Source organism: Cavia porcellus, unplaced genomic scaffold, assembly GCF_034190915.1.
Source record: "Cavia porcellus strain 051 isolate PalLab524CR breed Dunkin Hartley unplaced genomic scaffold, mCavPor4.1 scaffold_1, whole genome shotgun sequence".
In the NCBI taxonomy this organism is placed as follows: Eukaryota; Metazoa; Chordata; class Mammalia; order Rodentia; family Caviidae; genus Cavia; species Cavia porcellus.
Genome location: NW_026947484.1, coordinates 182,318,745 through 182,343,097, shown reverse-complemented (window position 1 = coordinate 182,343,097; position 24,353 = coordinate 182,318,745). Strand labels below are relative to the sequence as shown.

The 24,353-nt window shown below is 36.0% G+C and overlaps 1 protein-coding gene and 1 long non-coding RNA gene across 19 annotated transcripts in view; one reads left to right on the top strand and one right to left on the bottom strand.

The window, feature by feature from the left end:
- LOC100721890 (FSD1-like protein) overlaps positions 1-22,438 on the top strand; it is a 177,541-nt gene extending 155,103 nt beyond the window's left edge. For all 18 annotated transcript variants that reach the window (XM_063224353.1, XM_063224391.1, XM_063224351.1 and 15 more), the window contains one exon: positions 18,073-22,438. In XM_063224353.1, coding sequence (XP_063080423.1) covers positions 18,073-18,286 — 214 coding nt within the window. In that variant the 3' untranslated portion in view covers positions 18,287-22,438. The remainder of the gene's footprint in view (positions 1-18,072) is intronic.
- Positions 2,148-19,650, bottom strand: LOC106027907 (uncharacterized). Its single transcript, XR_001201486.2, has 2 exons — positions 19,519-19,650; positions 2,148-2,236 (listed from the first exon to the last, which is right to left on the bottom strand). It is a non-coding gene; the product is annotated as an uncharacterized LOC106027907 (long non-coding RNA).
- Positions 22,439-24,353: the final 1,915 nt, after the last annotated feature.

Below are 24,353 nucleotides of genomic sequence, written 5' to 3'. Positions count from 1 at the left end.
ATGCCATTTTCATTCTTCTCAGCACTATTTACTTTGCAGAACTGTAGTATTTTTAACACTACCAGCCCTAGGAGAAAAAAACTTAAAATCTTTAAATACTCCATTTTTTATTCATGTGTAATTGGTGCTGAGAAAAAACTTAAAGACATGGAATGCTTACCTATTTTTAAGAGGATAAAAGTAACACTAAAAATGAGTAGAGAGTCTTCTTTGTAAGCTTTACCTGTCATGCTTGTGGAATGATGTCCTTGGTCCTATGACTTAATAATTATTTTAATATCAACAGTAATAATGAAGATACAATTGCCAGAGTATCTGCTAGGTATTAGGCATTATAATACATTAGATGACACTTATATTGACTCTGTGGGCTATATATAGTCTCATCTCCAGTTAGACATTAGGAAACTAAAACTCAGAAGTTAGTAAACAGAGGATGTTAACGACAGGAAGATGTAACTAAACATGTGTGTTGTTGTGTTGTTTTACTTTGCTTTGATTTCTGTGATTGTAGTACTGCGTATTGAATCAAAGGCTTTCACACTGAGGTACATCTCCAACCCTTTTTTAAATTTCTTTTGTTTTTGGGACAAGGTCTCACTAAGTCACTGAGTTCCCCAGGCCTGGGCTTGAACTTGTGATCCTCCTGCGTCAACTTCCCAGAGGAGGGAATGTGACATCATACCTAGAGAGGATGTGGTTTAACTTCAAGCCTAAATTGCTTTCCTCTAAAAGTCAATAGGCTGAGCGAGTTACACATAAAATACATTTATAGTACCTGGCACATCGTAAGTACCTTAGTGTTAGCTACTGCTGCTGTTGTCATACTGTATTATTGCTACTACTGTTATTATTACTAGTGTGCTGAAGTGGTACAGAACAGGAACTTCAAGCCAAATGTGGTAGCACATGCCCGTAATCCTACCACTCGGGAGGCTGAGGCAGGAGGATCATTGTGAGTTTGAGGCCAGCATGGGCTACAAAGTGAGCTGAAGGCCAGCCTGAACTGCACAGTGAGACCCTGTCTCAAAAAGACAAAAACAAAAACAAAACAAAATGAAACCAGCACCTTCAACACAGTGCTAATTTGGATTATTCTCTAACCAAGCATTTTCTTTCATGATACTTGTTTCATTTGGTTTTTCACTTCTTTACTTACAGTCATTCTTTACCTAAAATCCACATTCCATCTTTAAATATTGTCTGTACTTTATATATCTGCTTTCCTTCTCCAGAGTCCAGATCACCAGTAATAAAAAGAGGTATGACTATAAACTGAGCTCTAAGGACGTGAAGCTTTTATCCAAAACTTCACAGTTCCGAGCTGTACTTAGATTTCTTTGAGTTATTTCTTTCCTTCACATCTAAAATAACTGATGTAGGTACAGACCAGAAGTTTTAGAATTTATCATAATAGTTAATTTTTGCAAAATGGTGTTTTGCAAATAGTGTGCTAAGTAATTTTATATGCATCATCTTGGTTGATAGTGACAAGTTTGTAAGCGTCACTTTTGTTTTTTCAGTGAGGAGATTAAGACTCAGGCCTAGGTCTCTATCACAGCAGAGCCCTGTTCTTATCCATATACTTTGTTAGCGTCAGCCTCATCTGTTTCATGTTGTTAATATCCCATGAAAACACTGTCAGGGTAATACAGCTGTTGTTACATCTTCTAATAGGAAACTTTTGTCCCTTGGGTTAGAAGTATATTCCTTATGTTTTCTGATATTTACAGCTTCTGTTCTTTGGGGCTATCTTTAGAGATTTAAATTTATCCCTTGTTGACCACATTCTCATCCAAGTGTGGCTCCTGTGTAATTTGTTATTTCATTTCTCTAAAAGTTATTTCTAACTGCTATGTGCTGAGGACACTGATGTGACTATAACTTAATTTCTGTCCTCAAGGATAACATCATTTAGAATGTAAAACAAACATGACACAAAGCCAGGCATGGTGGCGCACTCTTGTAATCCCAGCACTTGGGAGGCTGGAGCAGGAGGACCAACCTGAGCTACAAAGTGAGCCCAAGGCAGCCTGAACAGCAGAGCGAGACCTTGTTTCAAAAGACAAAAACAAAACAAAACCGCAGTACAGTAATTGAACTCTGTATAAACTGCAGGTGAGGCACCAGATCAGCAGGAGGAGGCGTAGCTTCAAAGCATGTTTATTAGAGCACCAGGCGTGGTGGGTGGCAGAGAGCTTGAAATCAAGGCCAGCCCGAACTACATGGGGAGACCCTGTGTAAAAAAAAAAAAAAAAATTGGTTAAGGAGACTCAAGAGAAATATGAAGGAAGACCTAATAATAGTAATTACAGGTTTACAGTATTTATTTTCCTACTCTTAATTGTTTTCACTTTTTAATTGAAGAAATTTTGAGAGCCTCTTTATACATAAAATAAAAACTTTATTAGAGATTATTTCCTCAAATAAGCACCCAGAAGTGAAATTAGAGTTACAGTGTGTGTACCATATTAGCAGCCATAAAGAAGAATGCAGTCCTGACATTTGCAGAAAAATAGATTAAACCAGGAGACATCATGTTAAAATGAAATAAGCGAGACACAAGGACTGCATGGTCTCCCCATGTGGAAGTCCACCCAAATTAGAAAGGTAACTGCTACGGGTGGGAGGGGTTGTGGGGGTGGAGGGAGCCTGGTTTGCTCCTTGCAGACCATGTGTGTGTGCTGAACAGTCATACTGAACTCCATTACTATGAACGTGCATACATGTTAAAGTAAAGGAAGTAAGGTCAGGTTGGCGTCATTTGGCCATATCATCATGCACAGAAATTTAATATTGTTGCTGTTCAAATCATAAGTAATCATATGTCACATTTACTGTGTATTCTACCCTGAATTTAGTCCTGTCCCCAATAAATGTCTGTTGAATGTATGGACATGTGAATAAATTGGTATTTCCTTGTTCTAAAAAAGATAAGTATGAGCCTTTTAGCATCTTGATGCATGCTACCAGGTTACCTTTCTAAAAAAATAAATAAATTTTGTAGAGCATAATCACCAGCAGTGAAAGTGCCGACTCTGCCTTGTGTGATGGAGTTTGCATTGTAATTGGGGTTGTTCCTGAAGCTCCTGGTAGTTCCTTTCAGTAGCTTTTTTTTCTACTTCTTTTTATTAATTCAATCTTCTGCCCTTAATCTGCGTTAGTTGTTGATGACAAGGCACCAGCAGTTACTACCTTTCTGTTAACTTCCAAGTATCTGTCAGCTTTTTAAAATTAAGTTTATGGGTACATTTTAGGTATACATAATGGCCGCATTCATTGCAGGGAATTCGTACCTTTACATGATATTACTTGATTCTTTTTCCCCCCAATCTCCTATATTTCCTTCAACTTCTCTTTTATTTACAAAAGCTTTGTTTCCATTTTTACCTTATTTTCTCAATTTTTCTCTTCCTTTCCCCTACCCCTGTCACCAGTTCCCCCTTCCAATTTGAACATTTTCTATTTTGCAATATCTATTATAAATTTTGGTCCTTAATTACACTTTTAGTTACTCACATCAGAGAAACAATGCGGTATTTACATATGTATGTCCAATTTATTTCACTTAAGAGTATGGTCTCAAGATACATCCATTTACCTAGAAGTGTCTCATTTATCCTTCATGACTAAGTAGTGCTCCATTGTATAAAAAAGTCTTCTTTACCCATTCATCAGTTCACGGGCACTTGGGATTTTTCCAAGATGCAGCTATTACAAACTGTGCCTCTATAAACATAGTGTGCATGTATCACTGTGGTATAATGCTTTTAATTCTTTTGAGGAGATATGAAGAAAGAGAATGTGTTGAATGGGAACTATAGCCTTAGTTTTTTGAGGAATCTCCTCACTGATTTCCACATTGGTTGCATCAATCTACACTGCCACCAGTAGTGGTGAAGGGTTCATTTTTCCTTACACCCTCCAGCACTTATTAGCTTATTCTTAATGATAGTCATTCTTTCTAGAGTGAGATGGAATCTCAGTGTTGTTTTATTTGCATCTCTAGAATGACCAGTGATGTTGAATATTTTTTCGTATATTTATTTGTTGTTTCTACTTCTTCTGAGAAGTGTCCATTCATCTGATATCCTCATTTTTTGGAGTGGGTCTTTAAACGTGGGAGGGTCGAGGTTTTTTTATCCTATTAATATCACCAAACACATTTTCTTCTCTTCCAATTTCCACTTCAAAATTCAGCTTATAAATAGTACAGCGTTTTTTAAAGTCTTGCTTTAAACATTTGTTAGATATCTGTTTTATAGAGACTTCTGTGTCTAACTGTAGGGTGATTGGGTGTGGTATGAGAGCCCAATAATCTGAGTGAGCCCTTAATTCAGATCTGATTTCTGTTCTTTGTATCATTTGTCAGATATGTGCTCCATAAAATGAAAAAATACTGCTGTCCTTACAGCTGGTAGTCCTTAGATTAAATAATATGAGTCATTTCACACATAATTCTTAACTTATTCCAAATTAGGCACCCAGAAGTCTGGCTAGAAAGGTTCATTGCTATGTACCAGTTAGAAAAAACAAAAATGGAATAGTGAATTAAAGCCTACCAGATGTTACAGAGATGAATATAGAGACATATCATTTATAGGAATAAAACAGGTAGAGGGCTAAGAGTTGAGCCAGCACAATTTGAATAAATAATGCTGAATAGGAGATTGCTCTTTAATAGATTGGGTTGTCTCTAAGAAAGATTTAATCAAGTGTAGAGAAAATGATATTGAACAGAAGTGTTGAATCAGTTAATTGACAAAAAAATCTTAATTTGGGGCTGCTAAGTTTTTGATTTGGTGAGATAAATGATGGAGTCTGTTTCAGGATTTAAAATGAGGGCTATAATAAGACCTGCTGAATATCATTAAGCTAGTGTGTGTAGGTGTGGAGAGGTAAAAGTGCATGTTAGTGGAGAAATCCACAAAAATATCTGTTATCATGAGCTAGATGAGGGTGCATGAAAACCTGTGCTAAACAGGAGGTAATTGGCAGAAATAGTAAAGATCAAGTTTAAACTCCAGACATTACCTGTGTTCTAGTTTTTCTGCTACTACCGTTTTTTCATTCCAGTCCAGGATATCACAGTGTATTCAGATGCTCTTTCCTTTTTACCTCCCTCAGGGTTATTGAGACACTTTTGCTGATTTGTCTGTCTTTTCTAACTGATAGATAAAATCCATCTTGGTATATCTGTTGGGCTGTGTGAGACCTGAAACTGACTTGAAACTAAATGAGGGCTTCCTGAGTGTAATCTGCGCTGTTTTGCAAAAAAGACTGGGTACACCAAGTTGATAACTGGACTAACCGAGCACCTTTGGCAAATTAAAACCATAGTTAAGTCACTCTAGTTGTTTTGAATCACTCTGCTCAGGAAGAACAGAGCTAGGTATCAGATCTTCCTGCACAGTTCTGTTCAGCTTCTTATACTATGCTCCTATAGTTACAGCTCTCAGGAAATACATTTTTCTGGTACTTACAGCTATGAAACTAAAAGGCAAATTGAACAATTTTTTTAAATGAGTGTACTAAAAACATTAACTCTTCTAAAATGATCTCATATTTCCTGTGGTATTTATGTCTCCATATTTTATAACATGAGATCTTAATTATACCTCTAAACTGCTGGTAAGTAGCAGGTATAAAATTGAGGGGTTGAGGAAACAACTTTGAATGTGGGTTACGTGGTAAGTGTATCCCAACACATGTACAGAAGTGACAGTTACATAGTGAGCTTGAGTCTTTTAAGAGATAATTCCTTCAGAATGAATAAATAGCAGATCTTCAATACACGTGAAGTGAAGTTACATATTTTAAAAATTGGTACATATTTTGTTGTTTATACATATTTCTGCTAGGTAGAAAAACATTATATTTCTATTAAGTAGTGTCCCAAGATAAATATACACATAGTGTATCTCCCACTAAAAGACTTGTTTACAAGTATTCACAGCCGTTCTATGCATACTAGCCAAAAAACAAAACCAGCCCAAATGTTCATTTCCCAGTGACCAGATATGTGAATTATGATAGAGTAAATAGTGGATAAGCAATAGAAAGGAATAAGCTCCTACTAGAAATACTAACATGGCTGAATCTTCAAGACGTTGTGAATGAGATAAATCAGATAGAAAGAGTACATGCTGTAAATTTATATTTATTTGAAATTACTACATAGGCAAAACCAGTGAGGAATGCAATAAGATCATTTCTAAGGCCAAGATGGGTTAACTGCATGACTAGCAAGGAGCCCAGGGAACTTTGGGTGGCAGATGTTCTATGTCGTGATGAATGTGGCAATCACACAGGTATGTATATGCCTGTCAGTATTCATCAGTTATGACGCTTGCATTTCACTCACTGTAAATTATACCTCAAAAAATTGACTTGGGTTACAAAGATAAAACAGTATCCTGTGACTGAGAACTAATGATAAGAAAAAAGATTATAAGATCACACACTGAAATATGTCTGTACAGGGATATGTGAAACCAAAAGTAATAAATTTGATTGGGGGAGACTTAATTGTAGGGATAAACTAAGAATTTTGCATATTAGATAAATTGGGTAAACTGATATATAGAAGAAAGGAGCCTCCTTTTTAATAATTAAATTATTATATCTAAAGGGAAATCCTGTAAAAATTAAGTGAAGAAAAATAAGCACAGATGGAGTTTAATTTTCATTGATGGTTTTTAGATCTAGTTAGGGCATAGAAATAGAAAGTCCTGAGGCTTTATTCTCTGGCACTGAAGACAAATTTTGAGCACATATTAACTTGATAGTTTTTAAAGTAGTGTTTTGTGTGTGCACTCAGGTGTTAAATGATGCTACTCACTGGTGATAAAAATTTCCTGTTCCTCTTAGTTCTATCCCTTGGGCAGAAGTCATATCAGGATTGTACAGTTGAGCAGTCAGTAGGCTAGGTGAGATCACTCAGTTTACCATGCAAGTCAGAAAACACAGTCAAGTTGACAGAATTTTACTTGATAAAACACATATTCTGGCTCTACTGTGTGTGTATATAAGTTTAGGATGAGGTGGGTAATAGGACCAGTAAAAATACCAGAAACACTGTACTTCATTCAGCCAAGGCTCTAAAAGGTATGTTGACAATTTGTTTATAACTCCTTTTGCTTCTATATTATCTGTGGTGGAATTCTGAAAGATTTGCTGGAGGAGATAATTGTCTTAAAAATACTAAGCAGCATACTGTAACTTTGATTTCCAAGAGTTGAGTCTAATTCTTAGCTGATTAATAGCAAGATTGCTATTGATGACATATTATTGCTATGACACAGTATTCCTCACTTTGTCATACTCGGCTCCAGACAGCAGTGATGAATATGTCTTAAAGATGCAGATGAGCTAAAGAGAGAATAAGTGGTAAAGAAATAGTGTGCTTAAGGATAACTTCAAATTAAAGACAGACAAGGAGGATAAATCAATTTGTGATACTTCTTCAGGAAACCAGCACCAAAAAAAAGTGTATACCTTACAGATCTATTCTTAAGACATATTAAAGAACCCAGAGGGAAGACAGACATGTATGAAATACTAGTAAACAGAAAAAGAGGAAATAGATCAGTAAATTTCCAACAATTGCTTATGAAAAAAATAACAGCATATTAAAATGAGAAAGGTCAAAAAAACTTTGAAAGTAAGTCAAAGAGAAGACGTATCATTGTACAAGCACTAAAGTATACTAGGTCTCATGTTTAGGAAGAGTTAGAGATTCTGCATGAATTTAGTGTTTATTAGATAAAGTTGTAGTGAAGTATGTATGTTTTAAAAATAGGGGGCACGGATGTATCTCAGGGGTAAAAGCATTTGCATAGCATGCACAGGGCCTTGGTTTCAATTCCCAGTACTGCAGAAACAAAAGCAAAAACAAATAAAAAACTAAATGGTAACTGGAATAAAAGTATTATCTCAAATTTCTAAACAAGCAGACAGAACAAAGGAAATATATTAACCTTTAATATTAACGTTTATCTCCATATTAAAATAAGAAATGGAGAAGGAAGAAGAAAATTGGGTAATTGAAAACTTGTAAAAAGGAATGATAATATTGTTATATTACTATGTGTTAGATACTGTTGTCAGCACTTTACTTTTATAAATAAAAGGGTATTAGCATGCAATAAACTCATTGCATGCTAATACCCTTTTAAGATATAGATACCATTACTATCCTCTTTTTACAAATGAAGCATTTAAGGCACCAAGAGATTGGCCAAGATCACACAAGTAATAATGGGTAAAGCTGGGATGTGAGCCTCTGCAATCTGGCTCTAGACTAAAGTGAGTCCAACATACTGTTTATTGCAACAAATGTAAACAGATTAAGCTAACATGCTGAAAGTGAAAGATTATCAAATGGAAAAATGTAGTTATATAATACTTGCAAGAAACTAGTGCCATAATATTATTATCAGGATAGAAATATTAAAGGATTAGAAGACCTACATAATCTTTCAAAGGAAACGTTCACCACAAAGACAATTTTCATAAGCATGTATGACTATCAATATAACCTTTAAAATCTAAATCAAACACTGATGAAGTTTTAGGTGAATAAATACTTGACATGTCCATAATTGTGATGGGAGATCTTGATATACATTTGTGTGTGTGTGTGGGTGTGTCTTGGTTTTTTTTAGGAGGAAAAAAGACTCAAAATTAAAAAACAAAAGAGACAGACACCATCAGATCCAATACAATGACAGTATAAGTTTATAAAACATGACGATAGGAGTATGACAATGGTTGTAATATTGTGTATTGTTACCTTCAAAAGGGTTGCTTAGATTAACAGATATAGACATGTAAAATTGATCTAATCATATGAATGTTAACTGTTCTTTTCCAATAGCTAATACAATTAGTATAATAATTTTAGCTAATATATATATATGTATATATTCACACACACACACAAATTTTTGTCTTTTTCCTTTTTCCCTTCCTTCTTTCCTCCTTTCCCCTATCCCAATTACTTTTCCTCTTTGAGTAGTTTCTTACCTTTATACAGTATTTATTGTAGATTTTGGATCATATACTTTTTCAATTTCTTGCAATAGAGAGACAATATGGTATTTACATATGTGAGTTGATTTATTTCACTTATGAGTATGGTCTCAAGTTGCATCCATTTACTTATAAAAGTCTCAATACAATCTTTGTAGCGGAGTAGTACTCCATTGTATAAAATATCACATCTTTTATATCCATTCCTTGATTGATAGGTACTTGGGCTGTTTTTAAGAATTAGCTGTAACAAATTGTATTGCTATAAACATGGGTGCACACATATCACTGTGATACGATATTTTCAATTCTTCTGGGGAAATGTCCAGAAGCAAGATAGCTGGGTCAAATGGAATCTCTAATCCTAGCTTTTTGAGGAAACTCCACGCTGATTTCCACAGTGGTTGCACCATCCTACATTCCCACCAATACTGAAGGAAAGTTCCTTTTCCCCCACATCCCCTCTAGCATTTGTTATTGGTTGATTTCTTGATCTTAGCCATTCTTTCTGGGGTGAAGTGGAATCTCAGTGTTTTAATTTGCATTTCCCGAATGACCATTGATGTTGAATATTTTTTCATGTATTTATTTGTCATTTGTATTTCTTCATCTGAGAAGTATGTATTCATCTCAGATCCCCATTTTTTGATTGAATCCTTGAATTTTAGGGGCCTTATTTTTTTAAATTCATATATGTTCTAGATAGAAGTCCTTTGTTAGAGGGACAGGTGGCTAAGATAGTTTTCCAATTAGTAGGTTTTCAAAATTTTCACAGAAAATTGCAATAGATGATTTTTACCTCAATTTGAAAAAGCCACCTATGATAAACCAATAGCCAACATCCTTTTATTTCTCTCTCAGGGAGTTTGTTGTTTGTGTACAAGAATGCTATTGATTTTTGAGTGTTAACCTCGTATCCAGCTACATTACTGAATTTGGTTTTTACATCTAGAAGTCTTTCAGTGGAGTTTTGGGGGTTTTCTGTGTAATGATAATTTTGCGTCATTTCCTCTCCTTATTTCTCTCTCGTCTAATTGCTCTGGGTAATGTTTCAAGAACTATATTGAATATGGTGGTGATAATGGACATCCTAGTCCTGTTCCTGATTTTAGGTTGAAAGTTTTCAGTTTTTGTCTATTTAGTAAAATGTTGGCTGTTGGTTTTTATATATATTTTTTATCAGATTGACGTAGAGACCATCTATTCCAATTTTCTGTAGGGTTTTTATCATGAATGAGTGTTGAATTTTGTCGAAAGTTTTTTCTGCATCTATTAAGATGATCATGTGATTCTTGTTCTTGGCTTTGTTAATATGGTGTATTACATTTATTTATTTGCATCTGTTGAACCACTCCTGCATGCCTGGGATGACTCCCACCTGACCATGGTGTACAATCTTCTTGATGAATTGTTGCATTCTATTTGCCAGTATTTTCTTGAGAATTTTTGCATCTATGTTCATAGACGGATTGGCCTGTACTTCTCTTTTTTGGTTGGGTCTTTCTCTAGTTTGGGGATTAGGGTGAAACTTGCTTCCAGGAATGAGGTAGGGAGATTTGCTTCCCTTTCTGTTTCATCGAAGAGTTTGAGGAGTGTTGGCATTAAGTCTAACCTAAATTTCTTATAGAATTCAGCTCCGAATACATCAGGACCTGGGCTTTTCTTTGTTGGTAAGGTGTCTAATTACATTTTCAATTTCGTTAACTGAAGTTGGGTAGTCAGCAGTTTTACATCTTGAGTCAGCTGTAGTAATTCATGCATTTCTAGGAATCTGTCCATCTCTTCTGTGTTATTAAACCTATGACAGTAAAGGTTTTCAAAGTAGGTATTGATTTGTATTTCTAAAAGGTCTGTAGTGATTTCACTATTTTTATTATTGCATGGATTTTAGTTTTTTCTTTTTGGTAAAGTTGGCTAGGGGGTTATCAACTTAATTTCTTCTTTCAAAGAACCAATGCCTCAAGTCATTAATTCTTTATATTGTTTTCTTAGTTTCAGTTGTATTAATTTCTGCTCTGATCTTTATAATTTGGTGCCTTTTTTGGCCTTTGGGCTTCACTTGTTCTTTTTCTAAAAGTTTGAGGTGCAGCATTCAGTTGTTTATTTGTGTTCCATTTTCTTGATGTGGGAGTTTAGTGCTATAAATTTCCTTCTAAGGACTGCTTTCATTGTGTCCCACATGATCCAGAAATTTGTATTTGCATTTTTGTTTGATTGTAGATATTGTTTAACTTCTTCTTTAATGTCTTCTGTGACCCATTGGTTGTTTAGAAAATTGTTATTTAATTTCCATGTGTTTATGGGATTGTTATGGGGTTTTTGTTATTAATTTCCAATTTTATTTGCATTATGGTCAGATAATATGCATGGAATTATTTCAGTTCCTTTGCATTTACTTAAGTATGTTCTGTGGGCTAGTATGTAATCTATTTTAGATAATCACCCATGTGCAGTTGAGAAGAACATGTATTCTGATTTTGTTGAAGGGAACACTCAGTACAAATCTACTAGGTCCATTTGTTCACAAGTATGATTCAGTTCTTTGCTGATTTTTTTTGTTGGGTTGATCTGTCTCTTTGTGTCAATTATAACTGTATTATTATTTATGTGATTTTTCATGTCTATTAAGATTTGTCTTACATAGTTGGGTGCGCCCGTATTGATGCATATATATTTAAGATTATTATCTCTTCCTCTTGAAGTTTTCTCCTAACTAGTATGTAGTGACCTTCTTATCCCTTTTTTTTGGGGGGGGGGCTTTTTCATTTTTATCGGTACCAGGGATCGAACTCACGACTGCTTGCTTGAAAGGCAGGCACTTATGCCGCTGAGCTAAATCCCCAGCCCCCTTCTTACCTCTTTTAATCATTCTTGGTTTGACGTTCATATTGTCTGCAAACGGAATAGCTACCCCTGCTTTTTTCTGGGTTCCTGCTGCATGGTGTATTGTTTTCCATCCTTTGACTTTTAGTCTGTGAATTGCCTTTTGAGTTAAATGTGTTTCTTGTACACAGCATATTGTTGGATTTTGTTTCTTAATCCACTCTGTGAATCTTTCTTTTTATTGATGGATATAACTGAAATGTGCTGACATCACTGTCATGTTATCTTTCTGTTTTTGTTGTTGGTTTTCTACTTTTTCTGTTTGTTTGCCCTGCTTACTGGTTTCCTTCTGCTGTGTGATTATAGTTTTCTTTGTCTCTTTTCTAGAGTATCTGTAAGTTCTCTTTGTAGTATTGGTTTAGTGGTCATGAGTTTCTGTAGTTGTTCTTTGTTGTGGAAGTATCTTATTTCTCCATCAATTTTCAAAGATAATTTTTCAAGGTACATTTATCTGGGTTGAAAGTTGTTTTCTTTAAGGACATGAAATACTTCACTCCAAGCCCTTCTTGACTTGAAGGCTTGTTTTGAGAAGTGTACTGTGATTCTGATAGGCTTTCCTTTGTAGGTGATCTGTTTCTTTTCTTTGACACCTTTTAGTATTCTGTTCTTGTGCAGAATTTCTGATATCCTAATTATTACATGTTTGAAGATTTGTTTTGGTTATGGTTATTTGGGGCACTGTATGCCTAACTTATCTGGATATTAGATTCTCTCCCCATGTTTAGAAAATTTTCTGCTATTATTTCTGTAAGTAGTCTTCATATGTCATTTGAGTTGATCTCTGCTTTTTCATTGACACCTATCAGTCTTATATTGTTTCTCTTTGCATCATCTTGCAACTGTTGAATTGTTAAACAACAGTGGCCCCTTGTTTTCCTTTTATTTTTCCTTGTTATTTTTAAGAGATCTTTTCTTTCATTATCATAAGCTTCCATCCTGTCTTAGATTTGAGAGTCTATTTTCAGCTTCATTCAAGCAGTTTTGCCAGCTTTCAATGGAATTTTTAATTTCACGAATATCCTTTTGTATCCATTTCATGCATTCTGATTCTGTCTTGTATTGTTCATTCAAGGTTTCCATCATTGTCTTATGTTCCTCCTTTTTTTTTTTTTTTGGTACCAGCGATCAAACTCACGACCTCACGCTTGGCAGGTAGGTGCTTATGCCTCTGAGCTAAATCCTTAGCCCTTGTTGTTCCTCTATTTTTTGATGTAGATCTTCTTAGATACACATAACATTTCTTTCATAATGTTTGTCATTTTATTTCTTACCTGGGAGAATTTCCTCTATAGTTTCATAGAGTTGTTTCTTTTCTTCATTTGCTATCATTTCGGAAAGTTCAGTTGTGTGATTTCCAGTGTCTTCCATTTCAGTGTCTCTTGGGTGTGTTCTTAGTGGGCTGGAGAGGGGAGACTGCATTTTGCTTTTTCATTGGATTATTTTCCTCTGGGACCCATGTGGCTTGCCAGACATCCTCCTGATGAATTGTCCTGGAAAGCTGCGCTGAGCAGAGCTTCAATCCTTTGATACCTAGGTGGCTAGCTGTGGTGCACCCCCGAACTATGGCACCAAAGATTTGTGCGCTGTGACCTGTGAGGCTGGCCAGGCATTCCCCTGATGGATTGCACTGAGATGCTGGACTGGGCAGAGCAGGGATGCTCTGTGGAGCTAGCAAGAGTGCACTCCTGGAGTGTGGTGCCAGTGCCTTATGGCTGGCTGGGTAGAGTTCAGAACCTCCAGGACCCAGGCAGCTAGGCAAAGTGTGCCCCCACAGTGTGATGTTGCCAGGGCTTTCCTGGCTGTGTTTTATACTGGGGATTGAGCCTGGGCTTTTGCACTGAGCTATATCCCCAGCTCTTTTTATTTTTTTTGTTGATACAAGGTCTTACTAAGTCACTAAGTTGCCAAGACTGGGCTCAAGCTTCTGATCCTCTTACCTCAGTTACCCAGAGTACTGGAATTGCAGACATGAACTACCATTCCTGGTTTTGATACTTTCACTTTTAAAACTCCTGGTCCACAAAAGAAGGAAAGTATTGACAACACAAAGTTAACCAGTTGTGTAAGTCTTCACAAAATAATGATGAATATAATATACTTATTATCTATATAGAGCCTTTACAAAAGTTTATTATACACTGCATCATAAATGTAATTTTAGTAAATTCCCAAGCATTAATAAAAATCATCCCATGTGTATACATATAATTCTCCACATGAATGAATTAAAGAGAGAAAAAGTGCATAATTATTTTAGTAGATGATCTTTTATGACCATAATGGAAATTAAATTATAAGTTAACAATTAAAAGGCATTTCTTAATGTTTGAAACTTTAAAACACCCTCCATAACAGTAAGTTTAAAAGGAAATTTTATAATAGATCTTATAAAGATGATGAATGTACTATATACTAAAACAGGAAGTAAAGAAATAAAACTAAACTTATAGCCTTAAAAACATTTGAATATGATAAGTACATGTAAAAAATTAAGTACTCAGTTGAAGAAAATTATAGAATCACCCTAAGAAAAATGAAGAAAGTAAGAAATGAATGAAGTAGAAGACTAATCAAAGACCAACAATTTAAAATGCTAGTTTTGAAAAGGATTAATTTGAAAACTAATTAAATAACTGGATATCTAGCAAGACTGATGAAAAAAATATAAAATTCAGCCCACAAACCCAACGTGTGGCTCTTCATGCTGTAAACTCTGTTACAATGAGTCTCAAGAGAAAGTGCTGTGAATAACTGTAATAAGTCCATAAATGTGACAGTTGGATAAAATGTGAAATGACAAGGCTTTCTAGACAAAAATATACCAAAATCAACTGAATGTCCAGTACCCTGCACTCATCGAAGACAATGAATTAGTATTGAGAATCTTCTTATCCCCCTCTTTTCCTCATCAGAGCGCACCAACACTTGGAAAGTTTTACCATACCATCACAGAATAGGTTACCCCAGATTATGTAACCTTTGTCAGAAAAGGGAAAAGCCAAGTGATGTGACACACCTGCAGTCCCGAGGCAAAAATATATGTAGGCAACTTAGTGACTTAGCCTTGGTCTCAAAATAAATACGTAAAAAAGGCTAGGATGTCACTTGGCGTAAGACCCTGAATTGAGTCCCCAGTACAACAGCAATAACAAAACAAAACAAAAAAAGGAAGGGAGAAAGAAAACTAAGCAATTCCATTAATGAGACTTACAGCTACACTAGATACGGGCAGCACCAAGAAATTCTGGGTTTTTTTTTTTAAAGAACACTTAAAGTAAATACAAATAAAAATACCCTATAGGAATAGAATTTTGCAGTGTTACTGCAAGATATAAATTTCCATTAAGGGATTTTAAAAGGAGAAGGGAAAAAATTCATGATTGTTTCTATGGCAAAAACAGCTAACAAATGTCATAATTAACCAAAAGAAATAAAAAGCCTTTGAATTGAACTTGGATGAAAATGGATCTAGAATTTCTTTAACCCTATAAAGAGAATATTTCAAAAACCAATGGGCAGTCATATTTAATGAAAAAATTTTAGAAGCCTTCACATTAAAACCAGAAAGAAATAATGTGCTGGCCTTGCTTCTGTAAACACTGTGCTAGAGGATTTAGGCCTGGAATAACTGATAAAAAGAAATTAATTTTTAAAAAAGAGATAAAATTATTTATGGAAATATACCTTTTGCATTGTTTTACAGAAAATTCCTGCAGGAAAAAATGCCTGTGTTGCTCCATCTCTAGGGTACAGTGCAGGCTCACCTGTCAAAAAAGGTCAGCCTAACAAATGTTGGTGGTGCTCAGTGGCACTTAGCTAGCTTCTAGTAACAGTGACAGTGCTCTGTAGCACTGGAAGGACTTCCTTTTCCTTTAGCAATTATGTTCATAGACTGTACATGGTGAAATTAACCACTACCAAGTACTCTGTAGATTTTAATAATTGTCTGTGAGAGAATTATTTTACTCCCAATTATAGAAGTGCTGTTTTAGACAAAAAGAAAGTGATGTAAAGTTGTATGAAACAGGAGTGTTTTTGTGCACTAGATCTCTTAAATTTGTATTCTGATTTAGTGTTTGCTTAACATAAATTTAAATCTTGTTTGCATTTTAGATTGTATTCTAGGGCTTGTATTTTAAAGTGTGAACAGCGCAGCCAAGCTTAATCATAGCTTTAAGCCCAAGATAACAGTGCTGACCCATGGTGTACTTCAGGCTTAGTCATTCTTTACTGGTAACCTGGACAGAGTACAGGGCATGTGCTGTTTTATGTCACCCAACCCTCCCTCTCCCCTCGACAACCCTATTTTACAATTACTTTTCACATTTTATACTTCTATCTTTCCTCTTCTCCTAGGAAGCTGATGGTTTGTTGTTTGTCTGTTTTTTGTTTGGTTGGTTTTTTTCTGAGTGAATTGAAAAATAATTGTGGGAAAGAAAACCACAGAGAGTTTAGGGATGTCTCTAGGTAAATTGTCTTTGCATTATTTTCGCATTGTACAGTATTTTAAATGTTTTGGTTTTGCTTAGTAAGCCTTGACTGGTCAACATTGCTATTGTTAAATCTGTAGTGTTCTGTTTTACCCTGTCTGTTCTAGATCAATTTTATTTTTCTTGCAGCTTTTTTAAACTATAGAAGAGTGATAGTGAACCTTTCAGAGCTTTTAGTAATACAAACAGCTCGTGTTGGCACAAGTCCTGTAGGTTCACCACCACTGCTGTAGAGGCTGGTTCTTAAAGAGAGGTATTTCCTGGCTTGGGTTGCTGTGTTACATAGACCATGATTTCTGCCTTATTTCAGTCTCAGTGTAGGCGCTTGACAGGATGTGACAGGTGGTCATTCTGCTGACCAGCAGCTGATTGGGGAGGGTGGAGGCTGATGATGGATGGATATGTCTGCTGACAAGAAAAGCAGTTCCATGAAGATGAGTTGCAGAGTAAAATTGGGACAGCAGATGCTAGGCCTAGGCTGTGTCTCATTTCTCCCTGCACCGTGAGATTTGCAGTGGCTGTCTTTTCACAGAAGCCAGCTGGGACTGCCATTAACTGCCTGAACCCCTGACTTTTGTAGAAGGCACTTGTTGCTTTCTTTAGAATTTGTTCAGCCTCTCACTTTTATATATGGCTTAATGCTCATTTGGTGGCAAAACATAATACTGCAAAGCAGGATATGTAAGAATTGACCTTTCTCTGGAGAACATGCCTAGTAGGTCCCATTTCCACAGTACAGTCTCTCTGAAAAGTGACTTTTCCTTGTTCTTTCTTTGATCTCTGATATTTTAAATTCCTGTGGTTTCTGCTATTGCCACTTTAGGTCTCATTACTGTCGGGTCTTACCATGTTGTGAAGAAAAGAAACATTCCTCAGAAAAAGACTAAGGCCAAATACAAGGTTATAATGTAACCTTAAGTCAAACAGATCTGCTACTTTTAACTTTCTTTATATCAAATTTAATTTCCTAGATTGAAAATACTTTTTAGAAATATGTTTTGGGTTTAATTCCTGAAACTTACCTATTAATTGACATGGTTCTGCAGTAGATCCAGTTAAATGCATTATAATTTTGTTTGGTTTAAAGATGTTCTTCAGCATTTGAAAGAAAAGAAAGAAATGCAGAAATTATAGGCAGGATCATGTAAGGTGTGGAACCAGAGTTGAAAGCTGGGGATTTAGCTCAGGGGCATAAGCGCCTGCCTGGTGAGCACAGGGTCACAAGTTCAATCCCCGGTACCAAAAAAGGAGAAAGCTGAGAGTGCAGCTTGGAAGTCATACTTATTCTATATCCTTAGGAAATCCTGGTTGTGCAAGAAAAGCAAATGATCATTTCCTTCATCTTTTGATGACGTTGTTTTGTTTTGATACCTTTTCCCCTATTGATCGCAACAGAAATCCCAGGGTTTCACCTATCTCTGAAGCATAGAAATGGAGCAAGCTGCTCTGCAAACAGAGTGGAAAGGGGAGGTGGGTGTGTAGTATTCCCACTGGAAGAGAGACGAGATGCAGGACAGTTAAAAACACTGAACTCTTTCCCCAAAGCTGGTTAGTGATAGGGGGCTGTCCTGGGTCAGGAGTGTACTAGCATCTGGATTCCTTAATGGACTTTGCATTGTCTGAGCCTAACTCCTCTCCTCCCCACATTGCTTTTGTTTTGCTGTAGATACCTGTTTCCCAAGTTTACGCTGTGCTGGACCGAGTTTGTAGACATGAAGGTTCATGTGCCGTGTGAAACCACTGAATACATTGAAGCCAACTATGGGAAGAGCTGGAGGATTCCTATAAAGACATGGGACTGGAAGAGCTCTCCACCCAATGTGCGGCCCAATGGGATCTGGCCTATTTCTGAGTGGGATGAGGTCATCCAGCTCTACTGAAATACAAGGTAGAAATGGGAGACTTTCTCTTACGGAAAAAGAACAAGTAACTGTTTACAGAGCTACACATCTACTCACCACACTTAAGTGAAAACATCACCCAAGAAAAAAGGACCAGTTTGAGACACAGCGTCCTAACTCCTGAGCCATCTGATTTAGCTCTATAATGGCATTTATTACTGACTTTCTGTGTGCCAAATGAAGTGTTAGGTTACAGTGGAGAATCAGAGATGAATGAGCCTATTTTTCCTATTCCTTTGGTAAATACCCCAACTTAACCTTCAGAGAAACTTCCCCACTCTTTGAAGAACTAAAGGAGAATAGGATATATTTTGTAAAGATGTTTTAAATGTTAAGTAATGTTTAGTCTAGAAAATATTAATTTATCAGGCAAAAGCTAAGGAAGGATGTACTGAGTGAGAAGAATAATCCATTCCTATCCTCAGCGTTTGAGCTGATACGTTAGTGCTACAGTTAAGATTGTAAAGTCCGGGTTAATAGTGAGGTGATCAGAATTATGTGGCCTCAAAGAGAGATGCTAGCAGATTCGTCTTATAAGCAATCTGATACGGAATTGATTGGAACATGGGATGTTAGTCTAGAAGGGAAAGTGAGAGCTTTCTTCTAGCTCGTCAAGATAAGTTTCCATACACCTTCTGTTTTCCTATTTGAAGTCAAAAGAAAGCTGATGCTTGTGTGATGCTTGAATTTCCATGCCTTGTGAGAAGAGTTTTTCTGACCTCTGTTGGCACTTTGTTGACAAAGCATTAAGCAAGACCATGGTACCCGACATGCTTTTGAGAGTTGTTGTTTCACAAAACTCACTTTCCTTATTTCATCTCAGCCACTCTGTATAATAAAAATATGAGCTTTTCATGGGCATTTTACATTTTTTTTATAATCCTCGCACTTTCAGTTTTAATGTTAACACTAAAACATTAATAGAAGTACCTCAAATTTTTCAAATAGACTTTTTGTTGTATTTATTCACCAATCCTAGCTCTAGTTATTTAATTTATGACCTGTGTATCAGTTTAAATGGAATAAAAACTTACCTGTTAATTTTCTCCCAAAAGTGCTTAAAGTCTCCGGAATGGGAGGGAAATCGTGAGCTGGCAGTTATTCCCCACCCTAGCTGATCGGGTTGGTGAAGCTTGTGTCTGTCTGTAGTTGCTCAGTCAGTTGCATATTGATGAAGGAAGAACGCGGGCTTCCCTCCATTGAGTACCCACCTGTGGATCCCTGCAGTTTTCCTTTCCTCTTTCGGTCTGTTGCTGAGTCGGCTGGGATGACTGTGTCTTGTTCATGTCTTCACTCATCACTTGTAACTTGTAAGTGAGCGATAAAAGGAACTGCATCCCCACTAATAAGCCCTGTTACTCCTCGTTAGGAAAGGAAGTCAAGTCTTGTATCTTCTCTGTGCTGTTTAGGGTTGCTTTTTGGAGCAGCTTGCCAGATTTTCCTCTAAAACTGAAGAATAACCAGTCTCAAATATGGAAACCACCAGTTTGTACAAGCCCCAGCACTGCCCCAAAACAAGTTTATAAAAGGAAAAGTGGAACATCTGAGGGAATGAGCCGAGTTTCCCAAAGCAAAGTTGGGGAAGATCGCTGTACCAGCCCCTCCAGATTTTAAAACCACCCTGAAAGCTTTCCAGGATGAGTGGTAGCTAGCTAACCGGCTGTCAGAGAGTGTGTTTCTAACGCAAAATACTTGTCTTCTCATAAATAATTTAAGGAGGCTTTCAGGAACCTATAGACTATTATCAGACAAGTCATCATGATCAGTCTTCTCTTTGCTTGAAAATAGCCCCCAGAATGAAAACCAGAATTCGCAGTAGCTGACCTGATTTCATTTGTCACATGCCAGAACAGTGTAACAGATGGCCTCCTCACTTTCCACATGGCTGGGACAAAATACTGGATGCCCGGAACTTAAAGAAGGAGAGGGTTATTCCGACTCACAGTTGAGGAGTTTTTGTCCATGTTAGCTGACGTAGATACAGGAACAGTGTGGCAGCAGGGGAGTTTCACTGTGGAAAGCTGATCCTGTAATCTGAGATCTTTATGTGATAGATCTTCATGACTAACAGAAACCTTAGGATTCATTTTCTCCTGTGTCATATCTGTCTCCTTTGTTCACAGAAGCACTTTGCCAGACTCCTATCCTGTAACATTCTGGCGCTCTCTTCTCAGCAAAGTTGCCATTATGTCCCTCTGAAACCTGATTCAATTTATTCATTACAGTCTTCAATCCCATTTCTAGTATTCTCAGAGAAATTTCAAGTTGTTTCCCTTCAACTTCTGGATAATACTGTACTTTTTTCTTAACTGTCCTTTACTTTTTCATAAAACTAGTCAACAATTTTTTCTCTTCTCTTCTTGTGTTAAGGAAGGTCTTACACTGCCAAGTTCTCTTTCTTGTATTTTCTCATGTTCTAACTGACTTTACTTCTTTTGTTTCTGTTAGCTCCTTCTCTAGTCCCCTCAACTTTCCAATTTTCCAATTTTTCCTGAGTCGATGTCTGTACATCCTCTATTCCTACTGCTTTATTCAGAACAGAAATCTTTCATTTCAATGGCAGGCTTCAAGTGATGATATTTCTCAGGTGATTCTTATGGGCTATGTGTTTGCCTGATTTCCTGTATCCTCTGGTTTAACCGTCTTAAAAGTTTTTTGACCCACTCATGCAAGAAGGTATATAAACCACATCTTCTACTTATCTATATCTTGCATGTTTTCCTCTTTCATCAGCAGCCCCAGATAAATGCTAATAGACTTTTTTGGTTTAGATGATGGTGATGAAAAGTAAGATTGAGAAAAATCCTAGACCTTGTCTGATGCCAAGGAAGGGTTTCAAAGACATCTGTGTACCATCAGAAACACTGTTGCCAATCTGTTGTCAAGGTTCTGTTTTGTTGTTCCCCAATGCCTCAGGTTTAGGAGTAAGTGCTCAAGAAATGTGGCACTTCCTAGTTTCATGTTTCTCTTCTAATTATTTCTCAAATGGGATGACAGAAATTATAGGTCAGTATACACTGGTTTACTCAGGAAAATTGCATGACCAAATTTACTTAAGAAAAAAATATATCAGGTCAAAGTATATAATAAAGTCGGAGACATTACAGTGTTGCCTTCTTCTTTAAACAAAACTTCTGTTTTCATTTTGGTAGTAAAACTGTTGTCTCCTGGTATTATCTCATGCGCTATTTTCGTTCCTTTGTCCCAAGCAGCTCACTCTTCCTCCTTTGACTTGGCTCCGGCTCTTATCTAAAATTGCATCTCATTATTTTAGCTTTTTCTTACAGGTAAATCTTCGCTATAAATCCTGATTTGAAATACTTAGTTTTCTTTAATTGACTGTGCTGGCTTGGGGACGTAGCTAAGTGGTAAAGTACTTGCCTAGTGTGTACATGGTGTGGGTTTAATCCTTAGCCCCACAAAAATGCAGTGTCTCCACTGATATATACCTGTATCATAAAGGGACAGTTAAAAACACATGTCTATTTTCTGCCCCTAGATTTGTGGTTCTTTCTCAAAATAGGCAGGAATCAGTAGGCTGTATGATGTCACTCTAAGTTGTTCCATATCAAACTTAATTCTAACTATAGTTTATAAGCCAGATAGAGCAATTCAGTAGTGATACCTTTCAAACCAGTGCTTAAAATAGTCAAGAGGAAGTCTTCTAATGAAAAATCTGTTGCTGAACTCTGTGAACTTCCCAACCTATGCAAATATCCATTTGCCAGCCAAAATCGCTTCTATAGACTTATGAGTACCTCTAACAGAAGAGTTGGGAGCATAACAAGAATTGAAAGTACTGTATTTTGGTTTTTAAGGTTTACAAGACTTTATAGCCTTGTGATTATCCAGAGCATGGAGAATAGTTTGTGTGTTTGTTGTATGAAAATCATATGTAGATTTTTGTGTGACTATTCCACTTCATAGCTATATAAAAATGTACGAGAATTTTATAAAGAAAGGATATTTTAAATGTGAGTACATTTCAGTGTATGCTTATCAGTTTACTATTTGATTTTACAGATAATGTATAGTACTACTGAAAATACCTTTAATAATAATATGTTGATCAGAATTTGTAATATATAATTCATTTTGGGATAATGAATAAAATTTTTTTAATATCTTGAACTGTTTTGTGTTTATTTCTGAAACCTAAGTAGAAATAATAGCCATTTACATTCAGAAGCCACCTGGTAAAACAGTAGTCCTACTACCAGTTCTGTATTTCCAGAGATACTAGAGGTTTGCACACATATACTTGAGAACCCAGACGTGCTCTGAAAAAGCATCTAGCAGAGACCTCCAGGAGGATGGCTGTAGTCACCCAAAGACAGGTTCATTAGCTCACTGTAGCAAAAGAAAATATCTGCTATGAGAAACCATAACATTTCTGGAAGAAATACATAAAAAATATCTTCTTAGTGTGTTGGAGTTATGTCAGAATTGTGAAGAAGAATAATAGCCACTGAGTGAGAATATCACAAGTCATGGAATAAAAAGCCTTAGTTTAACAGTGTCTAAAATAGAAAAGAATGACATACCATAGCCAGTGATATTTGTTCCAGATATATACACCTAATTCCACCTAAAAATCAGTGCAGTAAACCATATCAAAAAACTAAAGAAGAAAAGCATATGATTGCATAAATAAATTTTAAAAACTCAAAAATAGAAGGGAAGTACAACTTCTAATGAGGAACACTTACAATTAAATGATTAAACTAAATTAACTTGATAGCATGTAATAGTGAAAAGCTGAATGTTTTCTACTTCAAGCGAACAAGGCAAGAATGTCTGCTCTCACTAGTTCTCTTTGTCTCAACACTATACGTTTTAGCCACTGTAGTAGAGAGAGAAAACGAAATAAAAGGCCTGACATGCACAAAGCCCTGGGTTCAATTCCTACTACAAAAAAAAAAAGGAAAATTAAATTGGCAAGAAAGAAACATAGCCATCATTATCTGTGGATGACATGACTGTCTACATAAGGTAAATCAAAAAACCTAAAACTCCTGGAGCTAATGAGTATTGTAAAGTCACAGTATACAAAATCAAAATTACATTCCCAGATCAATTGCATTTGTATATTGCATTTATATATTCTAGCAGCAAACACGAAGACTGCGATTACAAACAATGTTTACCATTACTTTAAAGAAAATAAAAGAAAGGCACACAAAAGAAAGGCATGCACAAGGCCCTGAGTTCAATTCCTAGTACCCCCCCAAAAAAGGTATAAAGCTAACAAGATATTTAGACTCTATATGCTAAAAATGATGGAAATAAAAGCCCTAAATAGAAATGTATACCATGTTAATGTGTTGTAAAAAACATGATAATGATAACAAATTTATAAAAATTGGTCTATATTGTTACTGAAATTTCATCAAAGTTTTTCTAAAATTCTGATGAAATTTGTAAAATTATTTACTTAATGTTTAGTGCCTCACAATGTTACTGCATTTGGAGGTAGGGCCTTTTAAACAGCTAATTAGAGGTAAAATGAGGTTAAATGTGCAAGGACCCTGCTGCCTATGGTCCTTATAAGAAGAGAGTAGAATATGGAGATTCCTCAGAAAACTAAAACTAAAAATTCCACTGGACCCAGCTAGCCCGCTTCCAGGTATGGCCTGAAAGAGTTAAAGACATATTACAGTAATGCAGATACGGCCATACCTACAGCACAATTCCTAACAGCTAAATCTTAGAAACAGCCCTCATGTCTGCAACAGATAAATGTATAAGAAAATGCATTTATACACAGCACAGTACTACTTTACCATAAAAAGGTAAGTCATTTGTAGGAAAATGCACCTTGAAACCATAATTTAAATATAATAAATCAGACATACAAGCTTAAATATGAGAAACCCAACATGAGAGATAATATGAGAAACTCAAGCAATAAAGAATTTCTTATAAAATAAGTAGGGATATCTTTTTCAAGTGAAAAGGGGATCAAGAGATGGAGGAAAAGGAAATGAAAAAAGATTTATATATGTGTATCAACTTCCCATAAGAACTGTGATCATTATTACTGAAA